The sequence below is a fragment of the Montipora foliosa genome, chromosome 5 (genome assembly GCF_036669935.1).
Source record: "Montipora foliosa isolate CH-2021 chromosome 5, ASM3666993v2, whole genome shotgun sequence".
In the NCBI taxonomy this organism is placed as follows: Eukaryota; Metazoa; Cnidaria; class Anthozoa; order Scleractinia; family Acroporidae; genus Montipora; species Montipora foliosa.
The window spans coordinates 38,739,715-38,758,526 of NC_090873.1; the positions used below are offsets into that span (position 1 = coordinate 38,739,715).

Consider the following 18,812-nt stretch of genomic DNA (forward strand, 5'->3'; position numbering starts at 1 on the left):
ACAATTGCAGAAAAAAAATATACAAAGTCGGTTTAATTGGCATCTCTATTCATGCATGGAAAACGTGCAAGCGACACAAAGCATGCGCGAAAGTGTTTACAGAAGCTTCAAACATGGCAAATCTAAATAACCTTAGTGAAAATCCTCGTCACAGACAACAAAATGGTCATTTAACACAGTTTAAATCAGCAATCTAAATCGAAAGTCTGCTTGTTAAAACATTTTCACCGTTGGATCAAAGTTTTTGAGGTTCATTTGAAATGGAAATTGAAAATGCAGTTGGCAAAGGATCCACATGAAATGGTGGCTCTAATTGAGGTGAGCGTTTAACAGTTTGTTGTACAAATGACCCGTCTTGTTTCCTTGCAACCATGTGGAACTTTCTTAAACATCTTTTTAATTCCTCGATTTCACTAAGAAATTTGTTTTGGTGGGCGACCAGCCCTACAAGAGAGAATTACTCCGAGTGAAACAAATTGTTGGCGAGAAGATTGTTTAATTTTCAGCAATAATTATCTGGAAAAACGAAGTCAAACACTGGTTGGCAAAAGTATGAACTCTTTTCTTACCTTTGAAAATTTCAGGCCAAATTTTGTAGCCTTCTTTGTCTTCTGTAGCACAGCATCATCTTGTATATTCAATATTTCCGATTCATAAATGCTGGCGAGTTTACGCCGGCCATTTGGTTTTGTTTGGATCAAGCATTATTCACCCCGTAGGGAGTGAATAATGCTCAATTACTCCGAGATAGCGAACCAATCAGATTGCTTAAAACACCAAGATCACTGAGTGCGTATATAGTAATTCTTGGAATTTAATCAATATGGCTTTTGCTTCCTGTGGGACGTGGCTTTCTTAAGTAAACTGAACATGTATCTATTACACAGAGGTTCTTATCAGTAGAATTGATTTCAATCTAATAATACGTTCAGATGGTGATTTTATGGGTCTTCTTTGCTTAATGTTTGTACTGAGCATAAATGTATATGCTTCCTTCACAGCAACCACACCCTTAGTATCCATTAGATGTATTGACTGTCCCCTTTGTGCTGTAGTTAGGGCCACAAGTATGGCTAGTTTCATGCTAAGGTCTTTGAGTGGTAAGTTGTTTGAGTCATCCATGGAGACAATATGCTGTAGCACTATGTTCACATCCCAGGTTTTATTGTAGCGAGGTTAAGGGCGTCGACACTGAAACATGCCTTTAATGAACCTCTTGATGTCTGGGTGCTCACTAGTGCGTGAAGTTCCATAAGGAACAAGAATCGCTGAGAGGGCACAAAAAGCTGTGTTAATACTGCTATAAAAATGCCCCCTTTTCAAAGAGCATTGCCAGGAAGTCAACGGCTGCACCCAAAGAGGATTGAATTGGATCAATCTTCCTTTCAGAACAGAAAAGGAGCCATTTCTTGATGTAGACGCCATACTGTTGCCGTGAAGCTTGTCCCCAGGACTGCAAGACAATAATGGTAGCGTGTTTAGAAAATCGTCAGTTTTGATACGCATAAGTGACAAGTAAGCAGATTCAGTTCCCCCCTTAGGGGCTGAAGCTTGTGAGTTCCTAGTAGGGTCAGGAGGTACCAGCACAACACCTTGGGATACGAGATCTCAACACCTCGGGATACCAGATCTGACTGGGCCAAAAGGCTACCACAAGGATTCCATCTGCTTTGCAGGCTTGAATGTTGCCCATGCATCTTTCTATCAGGCTAAATGGGGGAAATGCATAAAAATAAAATTTACGCTAATCTACAGAGAGTGCATCTATAAATAAGGCTTCTGGAACTGGTCTCTAGTAGGAGACATAAGGCAAACACTATTTGTTCGACTTGGTCGCAAATAGATCAATGGTTGGGGTTCCCAATTTAAGTGTAATTGTTTTTAAATACTAGGATCAAGCATCCACCCAATGCAATCATTGAACTGCCTGGATTCTACGTCTGCTTGGGTTTTTCGCATTTTGTGTGGGCATTGCACTCTTTAGACTTAGATTCACCCACATTATTGACATAGCAAACAGCCGTCGAGTTGTCACATTGTACTTGAATGTGGCAATTTGAGCAATAAGCGCACAAGAATTTAATGGCCAATAAAATGGCAAGACGCTCCAGATAGTTAATGCGGTGTGATGCTTCCTCATTAGCCTACCTCCCTCCTGTCAATTGTTCATCTCTTATACCTGTCCATCCCTGGGAAGAGGCGTCTGTTTGGAGGACGATATCAGGGTTACGATGAGAGATTATGGATCTTATAAGAGGGGGAGACTTTGCACAACCACCATTGTACGTCTATCTTAGATTGTTCTGATAGAGTACAAAGGGCAGAGAAGTTTCCTCTGCTTGCTACCAGAGCCTACGTTTTGTCATGTTATAGACTTCAATAGTGCAATGGGCCATATTCTACCCCCTGAAAGCTGAAGACAATCAGGCCTATTACTTCTGCCAGGTCTTGCATTGTGCACTGGTCTTCCTTTAATAACTTGCCACAAGCCAGCTTTAGTTCTGTCATTCTCTCAGGAGTGAGCTGCACAGTCATGGTAGTGGAATTCAATACAAAACCCAGGTAGGTCAATATTTGAGAAGGGATCAGTATAGATATTTCCCTCGGGATGTAAAGCCCCACGTTTTCAAGCAGAGATACAGTTTGTGTTACATTCTCAGCACACTCTTTAAAGGTATAATCTTGAAGATAGCAATCATCAATTTATGATGATAATAATAAGCTTTTTTGTCTAAGCACCTTAAAGACTGGCTTAAGAATCTTAGTGTATATTCTGGGGGCAGAGGCAAACCCATTAGGTAAGCAGGTAAACGGATATAACTTGCTCGTTAGCAACTGGTACTGTGTATTAGTCACCTTCGATATCCACTGATACCATGAAACATTCCTGAGTCATTAAATCTGTGACTGATTTTAAAGAGTCTATTTTAAAGTGTCTGTACACAACAAATTGGTTAAGCTTCTTTAGGTTTAGAATCATGCAGTAGTCAACACCATTCTTTTTTAATCTGAGAAAAATTGGTGAAATAAATTCACCTTGTGAGTGTTTGGATACCACAATTAGACTTTTGCAAAGGAGCTTTGTGGCTTTAGAGTCTATAGTCTCAGAGTCCACATGGTCAAATCAAATGACTCTGGGATCACCCACTTGTATAGGGTGTTTATTGTGCCACAAACTCAACGTTTGTGTTAAAAGGCTTGGGGGAATGGGTGTGTTGGTCTTGACTGTGCTTGTAACCAAACCCTGTAGGTTTTATATTTCTCTAGCTCTTGTTACCACGTGTTTTTCGAGCATCGTCTTTAAAATTACGACCAATTTTCCTACTCACTTTACTTCCTCAGAGAGGTCTTTGAGCAGTTTTGAAAGGTTGGAATCGTTGCCAAACAAGGAATCAGTAAATGGCACTGACCTTGAACACAATTTTTTGTAGTCCTCATTCAGCTCTGGTTTAATTTCTTCACGGCGCCGCATGCTAAGCTCAAATTTAGCTGCGCCAGTGAGTGCAAGGGCTTCAGTAGTCATTTTAATTCGACCATTTGAGAGAAAAGTGCATCGTTTGGAACTTTATCCCGAGCTTGCACTAGCTCCTGGATGACATAAACCAAAGAAATAACACCTTTCATGAGGTTCCTTGAATTCGCTGTAGTTTAATATCAGCTGATCGTGTCTCTGATTTAAGTTTGTCCCAGAAAAGGTGATTGATTTTGGTGGTTTCTAAGCAATCACAGTTTTAACGTCTCTTGTAGCGGTTTTGAGTGTCAGTCAAGACGTCTTTTGAGAGCTTTATTCTCATTAACCCTCGCACGATTCTCGCGACCTGCTCATTTACAGCAGGCGCTTTCTTCTCATCGAGTTTAAAAGTGTCGGCAATTCCTGCCGATACCTCGATCTCCTCCAAGGGGTTTTGTGAATCACTTAAGGCATCAGAGCCCTTAGATAACAAATCCTTACCTCTCTTCTCAGTAGCCCCAGATTGCTGGTCAATGCTCCTGCTTTCTTTGCTTGTACAGGAGTCAGATTACTGGCCTGAATCCTGTTGTTCACCAGGATGGGAGAGGACAAAACGCGACACCCTACTCCTTGGCGTACTCTATGGAGCACCCAAATGGAGTAACCCTAAAATTTATTTATTGGTCAAATTTAATAATTTACAGTTCGATGCAGTTCACGAATTGGCCGCCATCTTGAGGTTTCATGGGTATTTCGTGTATCCCTTATTATAGTGTATTTTTATAACAAATATTCATAAAAACCGTTTACCCCTGGATACCCATTCAGGCCTGTGTATGCCCATAAATATAACAATTATTCCATGAGAGTACGTTGGATATGAGATGGTATATACGTAAATGCCACAGATCAAGTGATCAATCACCCATGTTGCCAGCATGGTTGTCCTGATAGTGTAGTGGTCATCACACCTGACTAGTTGATCAGGGGAACGTGGGTCCAAATCCCGCTCAGGGCAATTGCAGATTTCCACAGAAGTTGTCCAATGTTGAGTTTCCTGTAACTTTCTCTCACACTTCCCCTCCCTTCTTCCCGTTTCAATGTTGACTGTTTAAGTTTTCAACATTTTTTTTTTGTCTTGCTGGCAACACTGATAAGGGGGAGGGGGGAAAAAAAGGGGGCTGCAGTGTGGGAGAAAATAGGTAAATTAATAACGCCCCTAGAAGGTGAGGTCTCTCCACTAATTTTACAACTTGTTGTAGCGATTTTGCTAGCAGTGAGCCCCTGCCAGTGAGCTCATGTTGCTGATTGCACCAAAAATTTCGGTTAAGCCTTTTTCAGGGGGCCCCGTATGGCCCTCAACTCCACGGTTCTCGCTTGTTTCGTCCATCCGTGCGCGACAAATGAATTGGAGTCTGCGAAATAATGCTCCTCGATCGTAGGTACTGTCTTGGACAATGTTTCTGGGTGATTCAAGTCGGTAAAACGTTGAAATAGAGGATTTGCACCTTGCATAGTTTTTTTTCGACCGACACGAGCGAAGGCGGCAAATGCACTGACCACTTGGGCGGCTACTGCTTTACTGCTTTTACTGCTTTGTTCGGGTTGGCAACTCCTTTCTCACGTAACTTCGTAGTACGTATGATGACGAGGCAGAATTAGATCTTTCGCCCCGCTTAGTGCCCTTGTAACTTTATACCTATTCACATACTCTTACCTTACTTCAATTACTGTTCGCCTTTATGGGATACTTGCCGGTAAACAATTAAAAGAAAAACGACAAAAAGATTCAAAACCGAGGGGAAAGGGTTATTACGGGTTCTTCATATGATATTAGGTCTGTTGATGTGTCGAAAAACTTGAAATGGAAAACACTTGAAACTAGACACTTCCACATGAAGGCTTCACTTATGTGCAAAATCCTCAAAGATCAATCTGTTCCCCACCTGAGAGACTCCTATGTAAAGCTCAGTGAAATTAACATTATTTATAATCTCAGGAATCTGGAGACTGACCTAGCACTTCCAAGGCCAAAGAAAAATTTCTTAAAACGCAGCTTTAAGTATAGTGGTGCAATGCTCTGGAATAATATTCCCCATGAGGCAAAAGCCACACAATCACTTTCGGAATTCAAACGTAATCTTGCATCTTTGCATTTTGATGGATCACGCTGAATCCCTGTGTTAGTATCACTTGACTTAATTTTTTTTATTCTTATTTAGCTCTTATTAACCGAGCAGGAGGTCTGTATTGGAGAATCTTGACCGAGGTCGTGAGTACAGACCGAACGCAGTGAGGTCTGTACAAGCGACCGAGGTCAAGATTCTCTCATACAGACTGACTAGGCTCGGTTAATAAGATGTTTATTATATGGCAAACAAGAACAATTTAACGCGTTTAATGTAACTGGTTTGTACTAACTGACATTTTGCTTGCAAACGGCGATGAGTGACGATGAGCTGAACTTAAGTCTGGCAAAGTTTGCTCATCATCCTCTCTTTTGTCATCATGCTGTTTGGCACTTTCATAAATGAATATTGGTAGAAGAAAATACTCAATATCTTTGCATTTTAGTTTGCATCTTTTCACCGCAAAACATTACCGGTCTGGATGCCGGTCTAAATAGGAAAATCTAGACCGCGGTCAATATCGATTTTAGCCAATCAAATTCGTGAATTTTGTAGTTCCCGGTCCTCGTGAGACAGAGCCATATAATAATATATATTATTATATGGCTTGTGTTTGTAGCCGATATAACGCGCGCTCTGATTGACTAATTGTGACTGAACTGAAGGGCATTATTCTCCCGTAATGCCCACGGGTCGACTACGGGCTTGCAAAAACAAAGCAAAAGGTAATTAAAAAGCCATATAATAAGCTACTTATTAACCGAGCTATAGCTCGAGCCGTACTAGGGAATAGGTCGTGGAAGTACAAACACGACCGAGGGCCAATATTCCCCAGTGCGGCCCTCGTGCATGCTCGGTTAGTAAGAAGTTAATAATGAACAATCACTCATCATTTCGGTTTCAAAATTGTGATTGCATGCGAATGCTACAATCAAGGTCAATTTGATCATGAAGGTTGGTGGAAAAAAATTAACGAGGTGTATTCTAAATCAACTGTTGTTGTAATTGACGACGAGGTTTGGACATCATGCTGTGACGTCATGACCGGGATTGGGATTGGCCGATAAACGTTTCATTTTCCGGGGGAAACAGTTCGTAGTCGTGCTCTCAAATAAAATAAATAAATAGGTCTTTATTGTTTTTTTTAAGCAAAACAAGAACAGTTACATTAAAAAAAAAAAAAATAGCCGAGAGAATTAATTAGAATTACAAGGCTATCGACATTACATTAAATAGCTACTCTATATTTGAAAAAATGCCTGTTAAAAAAAACTATTTTTAAAACGCTGGGTATTAATCCTAGGGAGTTGACTACTAGGAACTCTGAGGCGCCGAGCTTTCTTTCCTTTTGGGGACGGAAGGGTACAGAGGGTGACCGGGCATACTGGAGATCTTCTTGAATAGCGAGCGATCAACCTCTTCTAATTCGCCATATATGTCAATTCGGTACGAAACATTTGCGTTTAAAGCAGCGCTGTAAGTTCTGAACCGTCGTTAATTCAGGTATTAAGGAGGCGTATACGTGTAGACCGTACGTTAGTTTGGGTAGAACAATTGATCTAAAAACGTAATCTACGTCTGGTTGTCGGTATCCCTCTTTCCGTAAACATCTTATCACATAAACTTAAGACACTTGTTGGCCTCCTGCAGCTTAACCTTAATATGCTCGTTAAATCTATGATTACCTTGTAAAGTAACCCGTAACACCTTTAAACAAGAAACTTGCGTTATTTTGCTCACAGGGTCTATATCATGAGCAACCTTCTTACAGAGTATTAGTTCATTATATTTTTTAGGATTACATGCCATGGCATTATCTTGGGTCCAACGTAAAAACTGATTGACAACCTCTTGAGAAAGATCTATTTCATTTTTACATACGTTGACTGGAAAAGTGGTGTCGTCAGCATATTTAACTATGCTGGTAAGGTCATTATCCCAAATGGCCAAATCGTTCATAAACAAATTAAAAAGATGGGGCCCACTGACACTACCCTGGGTTGTTCCTTTGTTCACATTATGCCATTTGTAGATAACACCCTTGAATATCAGTCTTTGTTTCCTATCCATGAGAAAGCTTAAGTACCAGTTAACCAGATAAGGATTGAGATGAAGAGCCTTTAGTTTTTCCACAATAAACGAGTGTTTTACATTATCAAAGGCTTTCGAAAAATCCACTGCAAAAAGCCTAATATAGTGACAATCCTTATCATCAAGTGCCCTTAAGTAATTATACTGTATTTGAATCAAGGCGTCTGTACAACTGCAGCCCTCCCTATACGCATACTGTGTGAAAGTCAGATTTTCTTCAAAGACTTTCTTACTGTAATGATGGTATACAGTTCTTTCAAAACAGCGTGCTATAACTGGAGTCACGTTAATTCCCCGAAAATTCGAATATTGAACAGGAGTGTCTACCTGTGGGAAGAGATTGATGTTAGCTTTTTTCCAAGCTGTCGGCCATGTGTAGGAGGACAGAGACTTATTCCACAGAGCAGTCACCACAGGAGCGAGACTTGTACAATTGTCCCTCCAAGCTCAAAACGGCAACCCATCAGGGCCTGTAGCGGTTTTTTTAATCTTGGATAATGCCACCATCACATCAAATTCCTGGACCGCACTGGTTTGACGTAGTTCTCATCATTGCACAAATCCTCAAAATAATCATTGAGACCAGCAAGAAATCCCTTTTCTAAATATGGCTGAGATTTCTCTTTCCTTAAGGTGATGTTATCCACTCTCCTCCACCAATGCAAACTCCCCTGTGCTCCATTCCTACCCCAGTTTTCTCGATTTTCACCAATCAACTTGTAGACCGATGGCAAGTCCTCCACTTTGCGAACGTGGCCCTTATCAGCAGCTCTTTTCTTCTTCCTTAACAGATATTTAACTACTGGAGTAATCCACGGAGGGTCAAGGAAAGACATCACAACTCTCCTCACAGGGAAACACTTATCCATAAGATTGTGCAGTTCGTTATTTAATACGCTAGTTGCTATTTCAACATCTGGAGCATTGATCACAGGTGTTCAAACAAAATCTTCTAACTCTGAAGTAAATGTTATCTTGTGATGCTCTCTAAATTCCCTAAAACAGCATTTAGATCGGATTGGTTTAATTTTGTTTCCAGGAGGAAGTATCACGCCCCAGTGGTCATTCTTTATCAGCGCTTGAAAGCGTAAGGGGTCGTTGAACAGCTCAGAGTGGTTTGTGAGGCAGTTATCCAAGGCCAGATGAAGTGGAAAGACAGTCCAGATCTAACCGGTTCAGATCACCTCCACAGAGTACTAACCCATTTGGATGCATGACTAAGAATGTATCACAACGATCGATGATGGTATCAATAAGATCACCTTCATCATACTGAAAACTTGGAGGATGGTACAATCCAGTGATCAGAATATGATGTCCTGACAGAAGTACTAATTCCACACTCAGCATCTCGAAGGAGCGTTCGCGATTAACATTCAAAACCTTTAAGTTTTCCCGCACATATACTGCAACTCTACCTTTCTTTCGCTTATCAGTTCCGGCCCAATCTCTATCCCTTCGATATACTGTATACCCTTCAATAACAACAATACTGTCCGGTTTCTGTCTGCAAAGATGCGTCTCTGAAATAACGCCAACATCGATATCCCACGATCGAAAATCTGCCGCCAGAGCTACAGATGCCCGTACTCTATTCTTGGTGTTATTGAGACTACAGGAACCGGAAATAATCCCGTAGAAGATGATCCTTTATTAACACACGCTAAATTTTTCCAGTTAACACCGCCTTGACACCTCTTGACAGCCCGAGACATATGGGAAATAGGGACAACGGTATTTGAAACTACCATTATTTTACTTAATTTCCCTTTATTTTCAGGTGGTGGTGGGGGTGGCTTCTACTCCAGCGGAAGAAGTTCAACGCAGTTTGGAGGTAGCATGGGAAATGGCGGAGAAGGTGGCAAGGGGTTTCTTCAAGGAGGAGTGGGTGGACGAGCCTGGTACAACAATGCTATTGGAGGATTTGGAGGTGGTGGTGGTGCCTATGGAGATGGAGGTGGTGCGGGAGGTGGTGGAGGTTATTCTGGGGGAAGTAGCGGAGACAACAAGTGGGATTCATGTGGGGGAGGAGGTGGATCTTACAACGCTGGAAAAAATCAGCAGAATGAGTGCTGTTACAATACAGCTGGACATGGTCGGGTGACCATAACTTTAACGTAACTCATCAGGTTAAATTGAAGAGTTCTTTTGAAGGATCATTTTAAACTTGACGTACAGCTGCCTCCTGATTTCATTGTCACTTTGTGCCCACAAAAATCTCTTTTTAGTAAGCGCCTTTGTCTAGTGTTAAGTAGAACTATGAAATGTGAACATCTCGCAAGGTTGTAGATATTGTGATGTTTTATTTGTGACCGTGCTAGACTCATACCGTATCCCTGCTCACTCTGGAGACGAACCTGACACTGATTGGAATCCCGTGTTATATCCGCAACTTGCTCTCGCACTCTGTGGACAGCATTTAATTAATTTAATATGGAGCCAACCGTTCTGGCCTCGTCTTATATTTTAGCATTTTAATGGAGAGCTTTTTGTCCTCAATAAATAGGGACTTTGTGCAAAGGAGACGTAACGTTTCTTTGATGCGGTTGCGGCCGAAAAAGTCATAAACTCCACCACTTAGTGCCGCCGAATTATGTCTCTCGCTATAATCCAAGCAGACAAGCGCCTATTTGTTCGCTCTGTCACACGCACTGATAAGTTCATGAAGACAATGCCAAAGCAGTGGCTTTACTTTGCCTAATCTTCTACTTGTGACATTTTAAAGTTTTTTTCTTATTTTTCTATTTCAGTCTAAAATAAATTTTAAATCACCGTAAATTGTTTCTCATGTAAGTTTGTGCATTTCAGCCTTATAGTAGGCTGCTTATGTGAATATTCTAAGTTAACCCTTTGATCCCCAGGAGTGATCGGTACGTAAATTCTCCTCACGATTTCAATGAAATGCCAGCCAGACAGGTATTGAGAATTAAGAATAGAATAGAATAGAGTAGTTGAAATGACCCTCGGAAAGGAGTTATTATCAACAGAAGATTTTTAACCCATTTTTGGAGTAATTTCAACCGCAGTTTTGGAGTTGAAAAACAAGGGGTTAAAGTTACCCCCAAAAAGGAGTTATTTTGAACCTCAAAATGTTACTCCATTTTGGCGCAGTATTGACTCCAAGAGGGGTAAAAACTATCCCATTTGAAGAGTTGTATTAACTCCAGTTTTGGAGTGACATTGAAGAGTTAAAGTTACCCAAAAAAGGAGTTATTTTGAACCTAAACTTTGTACTCTATTTTGGAGTCATAGTAACCCCATTGGAAGAGTTGTATTAACTCCAGTTTTGGAGTTTTATTGAGGAGTTAAAGATACTCCAAAAAAGGAGTTATTTTGAACCTAAACTTTGTACTCCATTTTGGAGTGTTTATAACTCCAGGAAGAGTTAAAACTACCCTATATGAAGAGTTAACTTAACCCCAGTTTAGGAGTTATTTCAACCCCATTTAGGAGTTAAAGTTACTCCAGAAAAAGAGTTATTTTGAGCCTAAAATTTTAACTCCATTTTTGGAGTTAAAATAACTCTCTAAAAATTACTGTGCAACAAAGAATCCATAATAGACATAATACTAGTTAGGAGAATACAGGTTTCGATCGTGGGAATGAAAGGGTTAAATAAACTATCTTTTTTATCTTCTTTACGTTTTTGATTCATGTATTAGTTCTCCTATTTCATGGAGCTCCCTTTACTTGGAGAACCTATAACGTTGTATGGTTGAGAAGCACTTTTTTTTTCATTCACTCTTCGGCTCGTGAAAGTCTTGTTGTTGTGAAGTTTTCAAAGCTTCGTGGCATATGAAAAAAAGGTTTACGGTGTTGACAACTTGCTTACATAATTTTTATTTCTTTGAAAACACATTTCTCAGTTTCATATATGAGTGCAATCAAATTGTCATTCGTAGCTAGTTGCTAAAATTGTGTTGCGTTTTGTAGCTTTAAGGGTGCCATGAAAACAACGAACAATTAGATAGTAATTATGGCAATGATTGTTTCACCTGCAAATGAGGTTTGTTTGCAATGGATGAGCAGACCGGACTCATTGTCATTTTGGTCGATCGCATGCATTTGGTAGGCGAATATACAATCCTCAAAAATAATCTTATAATAAGCGGTTTTCCCAATCCCGTAATGCATGCAATACGTTTTGTGGGCTTCATAAAAACAATGCAAGTTATTTACGCTTGGGACTGTTTCATGCTTCAGTGAACTGGGTATCTATTGTTTTAATGCAAATAAAGTCCAAAAATGAACTGTATTACGGGATTTGCGAATATATTGAATGAGAAATTTAATAAGTTACATGCCAACTCCAAATAGACCTTATTCACGATGGCCGCCATGATGAATTTGCTAATATCATACAAATTAGCTACACACTTTAAGGGGGCAAACAACACATGTTCGAGAGGTTGTAACGAACAGATGATTTGTTTCACTTTCATTGAATGTTTATCGCCTAAGTTGTAAAACAGAATTATTATACACAAATTACTTTGATGTTTTTTCTTTTTTTTAGTGAAAAATGAGCAGATAAGGAAGTAGTAAGTCAAAATGTCAAAGGCAATCAAAGATATAAAAATTATTATAAAAGGTACTTAATTCTAAATTCAAAAATATACTTCTAGCACTGTTATTTCAACATTTCGACTAGCCAATTTACGGAAATTTGCCTTTTTTCCAATGTTTGCCCCTCTGCATAAGACATGGCTAATTTGCATGACCATTTGAAAACCAACATGGCGGCTATCGTGAATAAGGCTTATTTATTAACAAGCTAAGCCTTAAGTAGTAGCTAAAATATGAGCGGGAGATCTGTAAGGGCGTTTACAATGGTGAGCCGAAGGCGAGTAATTGTAAACCCCCATACAGATCTCACGCGAATGTTTTGTCGTACTTGTGAAATCGAACAATGGATCCGTCCCAAAGGAGTGAGCGCATTAGGACACCAATAGAAGTATGAATAATTATCAGTGACTGATGAAGCGTGATTTATGGTGACAAGACGTTGTCGTTTTCCGAAAACCGAAAAGGAATAAATCGCCTTGCTGTCTGAAGCAGTATCTATATATACGAAATAGGAAGTGAATGTTTTTACCTGGCAAAACACAAGAATGAACAAAAAGGTGCAACTGGCATGGAAACACAAGGAGGAAACGAACTTGAGTCAATTGATCTCGAGGACCTGTCAGTCCAACTTGAGCACATCTTCGCAGAGAGTTTAAACTTCTACCTTTTTTTATGAAGTAGCGAAGTAAAGTGACGAACGGTACCCTGCTAAGACGCTTTACCTGCTTGTTTGCGGTATTAACCGGCATTTAGCAGATGTTCATGGGGAAAAGGCTTTCAACTACTGGGGAAAAGTGACACAAGGTTAAAAGACATTCTTGAATGTTTGAGGAAATTTGTGTTGCATATTGTCAGAGAGAAAAATTTGACGGGTAAATAAAATTAAATTCATGATAAAAATATGACCATTGACCACCAATGTGTTTTGCATTTTAATCCGTAGAGATCTGTATTAAAGTTAATGAATACTCATTAGCCGAGTAGGAGTCTGTGTCAAAAGTTAATACAATTGATTAATAATTCATCCACCCTATCCTTTCCCTGCTAACTATTCAATCCCTCCTCGTGCTTTCAGACAGTTGATTGTATTTGGAATTTACGGAGGTGCACATGCGACCCAAATACTGGCTATTGATTGATCATAACTTATGAATATCAATCACTTTTACAAACGTTTTGGCAAAGTAAAGCAACCATATTTAACGTCGGTAACTCGTAACAGTAATTACTGGGTTGCCTATGGGCAAACCCAGTCGAGGTCTACGTTTAGTTTGTTTGTTTTCTTTTTTTTTTTTTTTTTGTTTTCTTTTTTTTTTTTTTTCCGTGTCGGTAAAAGTCTTGCCTGTCACTCCCCTGGTAAGTAGTGTCTTTGTGTATAGAGCCTTCTGCGCGTATTTTCTTAGGATCGAGATAAAAACTAATGACTGCGCAAACTAAAGCATACATGAGAACAATAAAGCGGACGGAATAAATAATTAGTAAAGCAACAAGAAAAACGCGATCTGCCGTTAGTAGAGTTTTCGACCCTAAGGAAGAACTCACACCTTGAAGACACAATTTATATACCAATATGTAAAACAATACCACAAAAGAGTTGATTACCAATAACTCTTAAGGAGAAGGAAAACTTCTCTTTCAATGCAACTACGACCTCAAATATTTATGTATCAACGAACACTTACAAAAATTCTATCGAGTTGTATTAATACACTGGCAAGAATTAAACTGTACAACGCCTAAAGATAAAGAAGACATTTTAAATCACATTAATTGAAATAATCGTTTTATACGACATACCAATCATCTGTTAATTAACAATTATTGGATGAGGTTGAGCATGTTAGCGATAATTATCAAGACCAAAGTTTGTGTTATGTAGGTATGACGTCAATTCTACATATATAAAATATATTGTTTGTAGGTATGACGTAAGAGAAACAGAGCAAGCAAGAATTAGCTGCGTGCTTATAGTTAATCAAAATCGAGTCAGTGACACCAATGTAATAATAATGTTTATTATCGAGTTCCTGGAATCAAATGTCGGCATATGTAAACTTGCCTGCCTGGTTAATGATTTAGAAAATAATTTTTTGTCGCTCTAAGGCGTTTGGTGCAAAAAAGATTTAAAATTAAATGTAATTTTCTGCACTACCTTAGCTTCTTGTCGGCTATACCTGATCAGGGGAAAAAAGCAATAGTACAAAAAGAGACGAGCAGCGGAAAAAAAAAAAAAGCCTAAAAAGAAAACGAGCATATCAACATGTCCTGACAGGCACACAACTAGCAATCGATACGCTCACGTGCAAGACAACTATCTCTGATTAGCCTACAGCAGTGCTTCCACCTACTGCAGAAAAAAAGATTAATAGCAGTGCGCTTTTGATGCACCAAGGCGAAAAAAGAGTTTACTCTTTGCCATTTCGTGTAACGACAAAGAAGGGAAACTATCCATTTTTCAGTACAAAATAATACATAATATAATATATACAAATAACCTTTTACACAAAATGAAGGAAAAAAAACCTCACCATTACTGCCCATGATTGTATTAATGTTGACCAAACGATTTATCAATCTACTCCTTTTCGGGTTAATACTGTTGCGAAATTCGTTCTGGTCTCAGTTTACTACTTGGTTAAATTCAGATTTCTCCAGAAAAAGAAATCTCCGCTTTCTAAAGATGAAATAATATATGGAGTGTCTTGGACGACTGGTCATCTGGTTTAAACCTCAATCACTTAATCTTAATCGGAAAATACTTTCTTTATTAATTAATGCCGTAGATGATAAAGACCTCAGGTTTGCATGATTTCATCACCCGTTGTACAAGATAAAATCGACATAGAAAAATATATCGCAATCATGACGAATAATTCCTCTGCTTTTGTTAAAAAGTAGTCCATATTTCTCACCTGAGTAAATTTCTCAATACCTTTAGTTAGTCAGCAAGTCAGTTCCTGTAGTTAGTAATTACATTGCATGTCTTGCCTGTCTAAGTAACGTATTATATTTTATGCGTCCCGTATTTATATTAGTATTAATATTGTAAACTGCGCAAATATTGCATTGTAAACAGTGTTAATACCATGTTTTTAGCAGTGATTAGATTGCGATAAGGTCAGTACTCTGTTGTAAGTAATGTTAAAATTGTGAATAGTATAATTACCGAGTCGTAGGTAGTATTAGTATTGTTAATAGAGTAAGTAGTATGTAGTGTTAGTAATGTAAGCAGTCCAAGTAAAATAAGATTTAAAAAAAAAAAGTACATTATACGAATTCTTTTAGCGACGCACGGAAAATGAATATCTGCTAAACTGCGTACTGCAGATATTTTAACATTCTGCGCTATCCAAAGAATTAAGTCACAAACGCTGGAGAGAACATTGGATATGGGTCGGTCGAATGACGTCATATCGAAGCGAAGGGCAAAAACAAAATGTCCTAAGTAAAAGGAAGAAATCAAATTCAATACTTATCTTGAAGCAAGGCCCCAAACGACTACGCTTGTCATCAAAATTACGAGTGCGTGTGGATTGAAGATGATGATAAAGCTGCTTGGGAGCTGAACCGCTTGTTCCTCTTCTTTCTGTGACTTTCTTTGATTTTCCTTTCCGCTTTATTCTCAGACCGGGACATCCGCTTGTTTTCGTAGTTATCAGAATTCGAGCCATCACTTAAATGCTTGCTGACTGTATATTAACCAACCAAATTCGCTCATATCTGCTAATTTGATTGCCATGATCCGCTTTACTACCAGTTAGGAGCCATCTTCCAAGGATCTGTCTCTCTTCCAAGGATTTCCAATCAGTAAAATATGCGACAAAATCCGTTTTCAGATTCTGTGTTTGATTGGAAATCCGATATCCAGATTTTAATATCTTATCCAGATTTCCCAATCGAAAGCACCCTGTATTTCCGTATTCTAAATGGTTTCGACCAGACTTTCTTTCTTGGATTTATCCCCAAACAAACTGATGTAATGTTTTCCACAGTACTTTTGCAACAGCAACAGTAATCATCCTTAGCAGCGCGCGGGAAACGGCTGCTGTACATGTTTATTAATATTTTGAGCATGCAAGACCCTATACAAGGCAGATTTGATTTAGTAATGAAGCATGAATCATATACTGAACTGCGGATATGAAATCAAGTAAAGCTATGATATGTGTAGAGACGCCATTTTCAGGATTTCAACGGGGTTTGAACCCGTGACCTCGCGATCATGACCGCTTAGCACTGAATTGGGTGGTCATTTGAGTTTTTAATTTTCCCCTAAAAAATGATGTATAGTTAAGATTTCATAACGGGAATCATAGCTTTACTTGATTTGCTGCCGCAGATTCCTTTTTATGCCATTTCGTTCATTGTCATTCCTCATGGGAAAATTACAAACCACAAATGACCAGCTTTCAACGTCATTGGCTAGCTCAGTTGCTTAGAGCGTCGCAACGGGATCGCGAAATCACGGGTTCAACTCCGCAGGAGTCCTGAATTTTTTAGGCTTCTTACGGCATTGCTAAAATTGCGTCCACAACTGCGAGGATCATAGCTTTACTTGAATTCATATCCGAAGTTCAGTATATAATTCATTTCATATATCATTTGAGGATCGAACTGAGATTTCATCATTTCAACTTACCTTTAATGTTTCCCTGTCTATGTTTCTGCTGTGTTTCAACGGTCGCTGTGTCGTGTTCAAACTGTATGTACGAGGATCTTTTCCATCGTTTGTAGACACTACCTTCCCCCTGACGTCGCTGGCAGGGCTTCGATTGCACAGCTAATGGATTGAAATGAAAGAAAAACATTTGCCCTTGAATTCCACGTGGATTTGTGGCCGTGGGAATATTTTATCCGGGAATATTTGACTCAATATTAATTTGGTTACTTGGTAGTTTATTATAACCGTTGACAACCGAGGACTGATAATGGCTCAATTCGCGCTAAATATGAAAAAATAAAGTAAAGAAAAAAATAAAAAAATGAAAGAAAGACACACAAAAAGGAAGGAAGCGACCCACAATAGTGATAAGGTTAGGCTTTTTTATTGAGAATTTTATCTTAAAACTATCCCCTCAGTTCTTTTATCAGTATTCCCATACAAGTCCTCATATTTTTGTTGGCTTTCCCTTGCACTGAGCTTGGGGCGCCTCTCTTCTTTCTTCTCTGTTTTATGAAAGTAAGCAATAAATTTTGACTGACAGGCGTTCCAGGAATGATATTTTCTCCGTCCGTGGGCGAACGAAGGTTTCGAAAATATCGAGGGGTTGATTGCAGGCGGTTTCTCACTCCTTCTCCTCAGCCCCTCCCCACTTGCATTCTCGTTTGACTTCGGTCCAGGTTTTTCTTCTACGGCCATATTCAAAAAGTTTCCTTGAAAAGCAAACCTCGGGGAAAAGAAGCGTCCAAAATTAGCCAAACCGTCTGCTACGCGGGCTATAAAAACTGATTTTACTTGACTTACTACTTGCGAAAGTCAGCGACTGAGCATGTTGCTTTTGCCACGAATAAGCCAACATCTTTTTTTTAGCTGTGACTTCATACAGACGTATTACACGTAAAATGAGCAATAGTGGACAGCAGTAATTAATCCACTGCTACTAAAAAATTCATTGCGTGCGCTCCTAGTTCTAACAAGTAGGAAATATATCTGATACTAGTAACTACATGTTTATTTACCCTGCTTTTACGGAAGTTTCCTTAATTTGCCCCTCTGGCCAGAAGAAAAGAAAACCTCTGCAGGGATCTCCTCGATGCTATCCAGAACTTTGGACGAAAAAATAAACTCTTAAGCGGTTTAAAACCCGCTATAACCAATTTGAATTTTAACGCTTGCCAAATGGCTGCTGAGTGGAAGTGACGTTGCATTGACGTCACATCGCGCATACGTGACAGACCATCGAGGAGATACATGCAGAGTTTCCTTTCCTTTTCACTAGAGAGGTAAATAAAGGACAACTGCCAAGTTAGGTAATTATTTTTATATGTACTAAAAAATCTCGGTGTATGGTTCCACACAGCTTTAGCATGTGACTACATGATATTGATTTCTTCAAAAAGGTATTTCAAATTCAATCCACACCCCAGTAAAGTTCATCAAAGCTACTGTGAAGCAATAACTGTGGCTTTCTTTAAATTAGAAAGAAAACAATATTTTTTTAGGCAAACACGGAAAATGAAGAAATTGCGAAACATTTAATTTGATACTACCAATGTGTTCGACCCACATAAAAACTTTAAACTTGAATAAAAAATTCATTAAATCCCTTTTCAGAGCTTAACAGGACGCACTCTTCAGGCAGCGTCTAACGATCGCGTTGTGTCTTAATAAAGAAAATCTGGCGACAGCAATAAAGGTATGTAATAGATATATGTTACAATGAATAAGAAGATTCAGGAATAAGGTATATGGAATGTGTAATAATAGTAAAAAGAGTCCGTTTGTAAATTAGTATGCCCATAGGGAACTTAAGCAGGGACGACGACTAAGAGAGTCATCTACAATTCAATATGACTTAAAAGAAATTTAATATTTTCGTATTTATTCAAAATGTTTGATACGTCAGGTGTATGCC

General features: G+C 39.0%; 2 protein-coding genes and 1 pseudogene across 3 annotated transcripts in view; 2 read left to right on the top strand and 1 right to left on the bottom strand.

Moving 5' to 3' along the window:
• The window catches only part of LOC138004135 (uncharacterized), a 51,098-nt gene extending 40,438 nt beyond the window's left edge, over positions 1 to 10,660 (top strand). For both annotated transcript variants that reach the window (XM_068850567.1, XM_068850566.1), the window contains one exon: positions 9,452 to 10,660. In XM_068850567.1, coding sequence (XP_068706668.1) covers positions 9,452 to 9,792 — 341 coding nt within the window. In that variant the 3' untranslated portion in view covers positions 9,793 to 10,660. The remainder of the gene's footprint in view (positions 1 to 9,451) is intronic.
• LOC138004092 (uncharacterized) overlaps positions 1 to 18,812 on the bottom strand; it is an 888,878-nt gene that overhangs the window by 213,999 nt on the left and 656,067 nt on the right. The window lies entirely within an intron of this gene.
• LOC138004149 (uncharacterized) overlaps positions 18,430 to 18,812 on the top strand; it is a 34,194-nt pseudogene continuing 33,811 nt past the window's right edge.